This window comes from Narcine bancroftii, chromosome 5 (assembly GCF_036971445.1).
Source record: "Narcine bancroftii isolate sNarBan1 chromosome 5, sNarBan1.hap1, whole genome shotgun sequence".
In the NCBI taxonomy this organism is placed as follows: Eukaryota; Metazoa; Chordata; class Chondrichthyes; order Torpediniformes; family Narcinidae; genus Narcine; species Narcine bancroftii.
In genome coordinates, this window is record NC_091473.1 from 165,864,451 (window position 1) to 165,874,049 (window position 9,599).

At 40.6% G+C, this 9,599-nt stretch overlaps 1 protein-coding gene across 1 annotated transcript; it reads right to left on the bottom strand.

Moving 5' to 3' along the window:
- Positions 1 to 2,433: 2,433 nt before the first annotated feature.
- On the bottom strand, positions 2,434 to 7,339 carry LOC138762847 (protein SPMIP1). The gene is made up of 2 exons (XM_069936377.1): positions 6,860 to 7,339; positions 2,434 to 4,585 (listed from the first exon to the last, which is right to left on the bottom strand). Exons 1-2 carry the CDS (start codon positions 7,263 to 7,265, stop codon positions 4,458 to 4,460), a joined length of 534 nt encoding a protein of 177 aa, XP_069792478.1. The 5' UTR covers positions 7,266 to 7,339; the 3' UTR covers positions 2,434 to 4,457.
- Between the last annotated feature and the right edge of the window lie 2,260 nt (positions 7,340 to 9,599).

The following is a 9,599-nucleotide window of genomic DNA, read 5'->3' on the forward strand; positions in this document are numbered from 1 at the left end:
TGACACAATAACCAGTCTTTTTCTCCCTCTGATGCTGCTCGACCTGCTGACTTTCTTCACCAGGTTGTGTTTTACTCCAGATTCCAGCATCTGCAGTCTCTGTGACACCAGGCTAATAAATTTTCAGTTCATTTTGTTGACCACATATGCAGTACTCTCCATAATGTTTGGGACAGAGACACTTTTTTCCTTTATTTGCCCTTGTGCTCCACAGTTTTAAATTTGTAATCAAACAATTCACATGTATTTAAAGTGCTCAATCCAGATTTTATTCAAGGTTACTTGTGTACATTTTGGTTTGACCATGTAAAAATTACCACACTTTTTCTACATAGTCCCTTCATTTCAGGGCACCATAACGTTTGGGCCATTTGGATTCACCAGTGTTTGCGATTACTCATCTATGTTTAATTGCTTCACTGGTGCAGGTATAAGAGAGCCAGGCCTGTTTGAAGGCTTTTGATCACCTATGGACATGTTTAGGAATTTTTCTTCATTATGTTGAAAATTCTTCTGTCATCAACAGTGGAGGTCTTCCTTGGAATACCAGTCACTTTGCGATTACTGAGCTCACCAGTATGCTCTTTGTTCTTAATGATGTTCCAAACAGTTGATTTTGGTAATTCTAAGGTTTGGGCAATGTCTCTTACCGTTTTATTCTTGTTTTTCAGCCTCATAATGGCTTCTTTGATTTTCACTGGCACAACTCTGGTCCTCATGTAGAAAAATGGGCACTGCAGACTCCATAGGTGATCAAAAGCTTAGATACAAGCCTAGCTCTCTTATCTCTGCACCAATGAAGCGATTAAACGTAGCTGAGTACACACAAACATCTGTGAAGCTCAATGTCTCAAACATTAGGGTGCCCTGAAATGGGGACTATGTATGAAAAGTCCTGTAAAATGGGAGTGTAACTTAATTGGGTATTAATTGGGCAGCATGGACTCATGGGCTGAAATGGTCTGTTACCGTGCTGTATGTCTACATTTAAAATGTAAACCAAAATGTGTACAAATAACCTTGAATAAAATCTGGAATGTGCACTTTAATCACATGTGAATTGTTTGATGACAAATTTAAAACTGTGGAGGACAGGGGCAAATAAAGGAAAAAAAGTGTCTTTATCCCAAAACATTATGGAGGACACTGCAGCAGGAACAGAAGCAAATTGGAAGAATGCATTTTACACAAAAAAAGATGAACACTCTCCAATACACATTGCCAACCTCCTGCTCTGGCAGCAGAGGGTTCCATGTGTGGATAAGTCCCCACTCATATTTCATAAATTTTATTCCATGCCACTATGTCAAAGGAAGGTTTTGATTATGAGTAAGATCATGGTATAGGTAGTGGGGGGGGGGGGGGGGGGGCGGTGGGAGACGCCATTTTCAAAATGGTGTCTCTCCTCCACCCCACCCCCCCACCACCACGGCTCCCCCCTCCCTTCTCAGATCCAACGCCGCTGAAAAATCAGTCCAACCCGTCATTCAACCATTGACTCACCGTGTGGCATGTGTCGTGGCACCTTTTTTATGTGCTTGCTCCCCCTAACACTAGAACCTGGCTATGTCCCCGATTAAGATGTAGAATACCAGAAGGATATTTATTGGGAGAGCAAAGACTTGCTTGGGGCATTCACTGTTGCTTATGCAGTAAAATATCGAAGAAAATTGAACAATAGTAGCAACTGGATATGAAAGAAAAAATAATAAGTTTTTAAAAATCTTGTGATTCTGACTAGCCCACATCATCTGGGCTTTAATAAAGGCAACTAACTAATCCCATCATCTATAGCTCAACATTACGTGACTTTCCCAATGATAACACTTACAAATATAACAGAGAGCATCTCCTGGGTTGGATTTTTTTTGCCCAGACACCAGCAGAGCTCTCTCTATAGATTCCCCCAGGATATACTGTGGGTCTCTGCGTACTGATCTTAGCATTGGATCTGCGAACAGCCCCACTTACATGCGACCCAACACCACAAACCCACCTGCCATGTTATTATTTCAAAATCAGTTGTACCTTCAAACATCGCAGAAGGAGCAAGATAGAAAAAAACAAATCTTCTCGAATGTATGAGTTGCTAGGAAAGGCACCAACAAAATGCAACGCAATCACAAGTAACTGGAAGAAGACCAAAAAGGTTCATTCCAAAGTGCAAGACTAATGAGGTAAGAGAAAAGATGCACCTGCTCCATCAGTCATCAAGATCTTTATCCTCGATTCCCTTTATGCCCAGAATTATATTGAAAATCATTGCAAGGAGCAAGCATTCCTCTCTAAATAATCATCTGGATTGTATTGCCACTTTAAGGATCACACGATGATCGAGTGGTTCATCGACCGTCATAATGTAATTGGTTAATATTGTGTTTTTGTTTGTTTCATCAGCCTGTCAACCAAGAGATTACAGGGCAAGATAGGTTCATCATGTGATTTATTAACCAGAAAAGTCATAACACCAAGTTAACCGTTCACTTGCTGCGTAACCAGTAGATATAACATTCATCATCAGTACCATTTAATAATTTCGATGATAAGCAAATGAATCAACGGTTACCTATAACAACACTGAGTCGTCAGAATCAACTGCATTTATGGAAACCTCGTCACCTTGGATCTTCTCACGTCCATGTAGCTGATCTACATCTCTACCTGAATTCAGATGTTAATATTGTTACCTCTCTCTTTAACTGGATAATATAACTAAACAACATGAATTCTTACATTTTAAATTTTAAAAATTTAGTCCTACAGCACGGTAGGACATTTCAGGCCATGAGTCCGTGCCACCCAATTAATCTACAACCCCCAGTACGTTTCGAATGGTGGGAGGAAACCAGAGTCCCCGGGGGAAACCCATGCAGACTCAGGGAGAACTCCTTACAATTCCAATCCAAGTCCCAATCGCTGGCGTTGTAACAGCGTTGTGCTAACCGCTACACCAACCGTGCCACCCCTTTCTACCATGGATTCTCTTCCCTGATTTACTTTGTACTTAGTAATGTACCTTTTTCCATCTGCTGGCAAAAATAAACAGAAAATAAAATCTTGTATCTACAAAGATAATGCAAGAAAGTTTAAAAACTGTTTTGCTATTACAATCTACAAAATAAATAACTACTGGAAAGCTCGTGGTGACTCCTTTTTATATTTGTTAACTGAAAAATAAGAAGATTCTTGTATTTCCTTGATCTTCAAATTTGTCTCATTACTATCTCCCCAAAAGTAACAAAGAATATCCTCTTTGTGTATGCATAACCCTTGACTGCTTTCACCCCATGCACTTGATTTCCAGCCAATTCCCAGCATTCAATTTAATCACTGGCACCATCTTGTGGGCAGTTTACAAACTAAAATGTTATTTGCTTCTCCGTAGACAATTTTAAAGTTTTCCTGACCTATAGTGGAAGCCCAAAATTCCAGTTGCCAGAAATCCGGACCATCCGAGAATCCAGACTTTGTTGAAAATTCTCAAACTTTTTAAATTTAGTGGCCTTTTGTGTGTGTGCGTGCAAGCATAAGTGCCACAAATGCACAGCGGCAATCATAAGTAGCATACGTATTTACAAAGCCATAATAACAGACCCTAAAGTAGATAAACTTCATGGTGTGAAGAGAAAGAAGAACGCGTTGAATCTGAGTGACAAACGAAATCACTAAGAAGCGAGAACGTGTTGGGAGCAGCTCTGTTCTAATGGAAACATACGACATCGGAAAGTCTACAATTTATGATATAAAAAAGGCTACTACAGAAAAGTCCATGGAAGCAGTTATTAAATTTATAGAACAGAACCATAGCCTCAGTCTTCAAGATGTCATGCATGAAGACTAACCTTATCACAAAGAAATTATAAAGTTGTCATCAAGGTAATATGTGAAAGTATTTAAAGAAAGCAAAATAAGTATCAAGCAGCGCAGCAAATGCAGTGGAACTATTCCATCCACAACCAGTGCAGCTTTATTCCTCCTTAAATTTGAATTTAAAAAATACTGACCGAGAATCCAGAAAATCCGGACAAACCCTATCCCCAGGCAGTCTGGATTTTTGAACTTCTACTATACAAGGGATAAGCTTTGATGAACTATGCATTCAGTTTTACATTTTTTTTATTCTAACCTAAAGCGAAAGTGAAGTATAATCACCATTTATGATGCAGACTAGCTTATTTTATTCTGACAAATTATACTATGAATCTATTCTTGTGAGTTGTAAATCATGCAATATATACAGTTTTCTAAAATCATGTTTACAGTATGAAAACGTGGGTGATTTTGCATATCCATCAGTCTGCAGCATTTGAAGCCTGCTAAGTATTTGCAACTAAGATATTATAAGGAAACTTATAAACACCATAGGTTTGTAATGAATAATTTCCGCGAAGCTCCATGGAATTTTTTTCATTATTGTGAGAAAGAGAAATATCTTTGGAGGATTGCTGTCCTGTTCTTCAGTTTAGCTGAGCAAGTGCATCCGTCATGGACTGCCTGGGGAAGATACCATTCCTCGAGTAGAAAGTATCACTGACAATCCTCAATCGACCATGAGCTGGTAACTGGAGGTCCTCCATAACATCACCTGGATAACAAGTTCGAAAAAATGACTCTTTACATATCAAATATGAACATTCAACTCTATGGTCCAGAACTTTAGGTGGATTCCAAAAGGAAACTGTTGATTTACAGAAATCTAGAAGTATATTGATCACTTATCAGAGGATAGTGAATAGAGATGCCCAGCTCATGCTGAAGGACCTTGACCTCACCTGTCAGGTTCAGGAAGGGTCTGGCACTAAGTCCTTGGGCTTGAGTCAGATAGTGTGGTCATTCACTGTGGTGAAATGCACCAGTCACATTCCAGCAAGTGGCGGTAGAGTTGGCGTGGCAGTCAACGCAACACCTTTACAGCACCAGCGATCGGAACCGGGGTTCCAAATCCACGCTGTCTGTAAGGAGTTTGTACGTTCTCCCCATGTCTGTGTGGGCTTTCCCCGGGGGTCCGGTTTCCTCCTACCATTCAAAACGTACTGGGGGGGGTTGTAGGTTAATGGGGTGTAAATTGGGCAGCGCGGTGCTGTCTGTCAAGATTTTTAAACATTTAAAAAGTGCTCTTCCAGCAAGTACTGAATGTGATGTGAACTCCAGGACAGTTTCCTCTCGGCAACATCATCTTCAGCAGCGGTTGAGTGCGCTTGGATCAGGTTTGAGTGAGGTTCAGGCTGGATTTTAATTTTATTCCCTGACAGTTATGGGTAGGGTGGGTTTAGTAGTTTTTTTTGAGGGATATATGGGTCGACAGAGCATCAAGGGTCGAAGGGCCTGTACTGTTCTATATTCACCAAACTAGTAAAAATAGGCTGACTACTGATACAAGTGTTCCCAGAGAAACTCAGCGGGTCACACAGCATCCATAGGAAGTAAAGGGTCATCAACATTTTGGGTCTGGGCCCTTCATCACCATTATTGTGCTCCACACATGGCAGTTACCCCAGAAATCCTCAAGTTGTTGTCACTCGAAGCACATTCCTCCTTTGGATGGTGCAATACTCAGAGATAGAATTAAAGTAATGTCAGTTACGTCATGTCAGTATCAGGTTTTAAACATTATATTAAAAAAATTAAAGGAATAGGATTAAATCAAGACGATTGTGACTGAGCACCAAATGATACTCAGATTTTTTAAAATAGTTTAGAGATGCAGGTTGATAGCAGGCCCTTCCAGCCCATGATCCGGTGCTGCACAAACGCATCAACTTGCCTGCAAACCTCTGCGTCATTCTGCAGGGTGAGGGGAAACCAGAGGACCCAGAGGAAACCCATGCAGACGTGGGGACGACGTGCAGACTCCCTGCATGAGAGTTCAGCATGGGATTCGGACCTGGTCGCTGGTGCTATAATAGAATTCCACCAATTGCTATGCTAATTGAGCTGCCTGAATTGAAGAGTATTCACTGACGGGTAGATATGGACCAAGTTCAAGTATTTTTACATCTCTCTGATCGTGAAAAGCATATTTTGTATTTATGAAGGGCGAATCCTGCAGAAGATTTAAGAATTCCAGAGTTAAAAAAAAACTTTTATGTATAATTCCGATATTTCGTCATACATTTTAAGGACATGCCAAATTCTTGATTTTTAAAATTTTGATAAAATTCCTTAACTTCTGATTTTGTGGGTTCAATAGCTATTCAATTTTCTGTTCAGACCACTATGACTTCTCTTTTGGGGGACAGGTTAGCGCAGCGCTATTACCAGGTTCGAATTCAGCACAGTTTGTATGTTCTCCCCGTGTCTACGTGGGTTTCTGGGTTACTCACACCCTTCATAAAAACAACGTACGGGGTTGTAAATTAATCAGTGTATTTGGTGGCCGGGATCCTGGGCCGGAAGGGTCTGTTACCATGCTGTATGTCTACATTTAAAATATATTTAAATTTATATCATAGATGCCCCAGAGGCAATATGGCTGCTGTAAAATTGCCACAAATATGTTGGTGCTTTGTAGAACTCTGGGGAGATTTGGTAGGAATGTGGGGCAAATGGAAAGGGAAAATTAGTGGGAAATTAGTGAGCCTGCAGAGACTTGATGAGCCAAAGTGGCCTCTTTCTACGTAAGAAAAATACAGAAATTCATTGCCAGCACTGAAGGAGATGGCGTCTGATTCAAAGATTGCTTCCGTTCGAGGAGATTTTTGCTGCGCTGAATCTTTGTGGACAGTGAAAAGCCCCACTTCTTCTCTGTTGGTCACAAAATCCAGGCTCCTGAATAGTTTGAAAAATTGGTTAAACAGGGTGGGGGGGGGGGGGGGGTGGAGAAACGCCGGCATGTCACAAAGTGGTTGCACTCACTCACCCAGCTTCCAGCCGTATGTCCAGGATGACAGAAGAGGATAGTGAAATCTTTCCTCTGGGGCTTTTGCCATTCGTTTCTTCAGGTACAAATGCCTGCCTTTTTGCTCCCTAGAAAAGCCCTCATACAGCAACTTTCGAATCTGAGGAGTGACTGGTCGCATCTCCTGAAGCAGTTCTCTTTTTAAAGGTGTTTCGTGAACCTGTTTCTTTCTTTTTTCCTGCTGCTTTGGGGTGTGAATTGCTGGAAGAACGTAATCCCTGGCCAGAGGTTTAAACACCTCAGACTGCTTCTTTGGAGTGGATTGTTTCTCTCCATACTTTTCTCTCCACATTGTCCGAGTAATCAATTCTTTATCAATAAGTTCTGCCCAGCATTTCTGACTCCGGGTGTCAATCAAGTTTTTCATTTTTCAGATTGAATATGATAAAGAAACTATTTAAATCTGTACAGCTCTAGCTTTGTTTTTGTACTGTGTATCTGCTTCTGCACAGTCATAGCACAACCTATGTTTGTCACCAGGGCAACCACCATGGTTACAGTCCACGCATTTCCAAGAAGTTATAAATTCCAAGCAAACATTTGCCTCTTAAATCCTAGGAGACCTCTGCTGGAAGGAGGGCTTGTATCCTTTAATTGATTAACTAATTTATGTTTTAAATACTAAAGAGAAGGAGGGAAATGACACATGTATCAATGTCAAAAAGAACTCGCTCTGCAAATCCCACCAAAGGTGCAAAAGAATCCTGCAACAACTGCAGTACAAACGTGCAAGGTATCAATTCTGGAGGATTTGTTAAACAACAGGCCTTGCAGTGGCATTTTTAGCTAACCAATCACATGATCAAACTACTACTTTTACAGGCAATTCACATGGCAACATAACATTTTGGAATGCAAGTGTCATGGAGAATTCTGAAAGCCGACAGCTATTTAATATCAAACAGATAAATGTTTAATTATGGAGGAGCACATGACCCTGTTTCCACAAAGTAACAATTACACCATAATTAAGTAAATTCATCATTTCCAGAGACTGCTTTGTAAAGGATGTCTGGTAAAAAGAAATGAGACCAAGTGGTGGAAGAAAATATTTTTTTTTCCCTCTAAGAGCACCGAACATTTTCTGTTTATAGACGGAGCCAACTGTGGTGGCAACCGTGGTTTGCAGGCAAGTTGATGCATGTTTTATTATCTTCCACGAATAAAGAAGCACACACAACTGCTTTTGAGAAGGCTGGGCCTTACATGTTCATCTGTACTTTATTTTTACATTTTTTCAGACCTCCAAAAGCTATTTATTGATGCAGCCCTAGTAAATCAAAGTACAAATGATATTGGAATATAGGAGGCAATAATAGACATTGTTAACCATGCCAGCTGGAGGCACGGATTGCAAATCAGTGGTCTGATGTGCCGTCTACTTTAGGACAGGATGGGTTCCCAGTGGCAGGTTGTCTGCAGTTGCCATCGGACTACAGAGATAGAGTGGAGACCCACTGGACACTCTAGATGATGGAATCTGAGGCCAAACATAATCTGTTGGAAGAACCCAGCAGCTCAAGCAGCATCAATGGGAGAAAAAAGAAATGGTCAACAGTTTGCCAATGGAGAAATGGGCAACACTTCACCAATGGAGAAATGGTCAACACTTCGCTAATGGAGAAATGGTCAACACTTTGCCAATGGAGAAATGGTCAACACTTCACCAATGGAGAAATGGTCAACACTTATCTAATGGAGAAATGGTCAACACTTCGCTAATGGAGAAATGGTCAACACTTATCTAATGGAGAAATGGTCAACATTTCGCTAATGGAGAAATGGTCAACACTTATCTAATGGAGAAATGGTCAACACTTCGCTAATGGAGAAATGGTCAACACTTATCTAATGGAGAAATGGTCAACATTTCGCTAATGGAGAAATAGTCAACTCTTCGCTAATGGAGAAAATGCAAGAAAAATTGAGGAAGTTAATCAAGAAATAGCAGATGGTATTTAACTGGGTCAAGAGTGAGGGTGTTGCATTTTGGAAAGTTAAACCAGACAGGACCTACACAACAAGATCTGGAGAGTGTTGTAGACATAGTTGCCTTTATTCACCAGGGCATCAAGTACAAGACCTGGGATGTCATGCTATAGATATCCTGGATGTTCGTGACAAACTTGGAGTATTGTGTGCAATTCTGGACATCCAGGTATAGGAAACATTAAACTGCACAGGGTGCAGAACATATTCACAAGGATATTATCAAGTCTTGAGTTATAAGGTGAGGCTGGATTGACTGAGAGTGTTTGCCATGAAGCATAGGGGCTGAGAGCGAACAGTATATAGGCATATAAAATCATGAGGGGCATAGACAGAAAAATAGACATGGGGTTTTTTTGCCTAAAACTAGAAGGCATAGACTTAAGGTGAGAGGGGGTGGGGGAGGGGTAAAAAAATCAAAAAAGACCTGAGAACCAACTTTTTCACATCAAGGATAAGAGCTACCAAAGGAAGTGGTAGAGGTGGGTAAAATGATAATGTTTAAAAGACATTTAGACAATGACATCGATAGGGAAAAGTTAGAGGAATATGAGCTAAACACAGGCAAATAGGACTAGTTGAAGTAGATAATTTGGTCAGCATGGACAGGTTGGGTCAAGAGGTTAATTTCCATGTTTACTAGTCTATGACTGTATCTCCAGAGCAACTTAGTGGGATTTATTCAATATCTTACTCCATCAGGGCATGGTAC

Bases quoted from the DNA above. Each gene is read 5' to 3' on its own strand.
- LOC138762847 (XM_069936377.1), bottom strand. From the start codon at position 7,265: ATGAAAAACTTGATTGACACCCGGAGTCAGAAATGCTGGGCAGAACTT. The intron at 4,586-6,859 runs GTGAGTGAGTGC...CTTGTTATCCAG, and splicing joins GACATACGGCTGGAAGCTGG to GTGATGTTATGGAGGACCTC.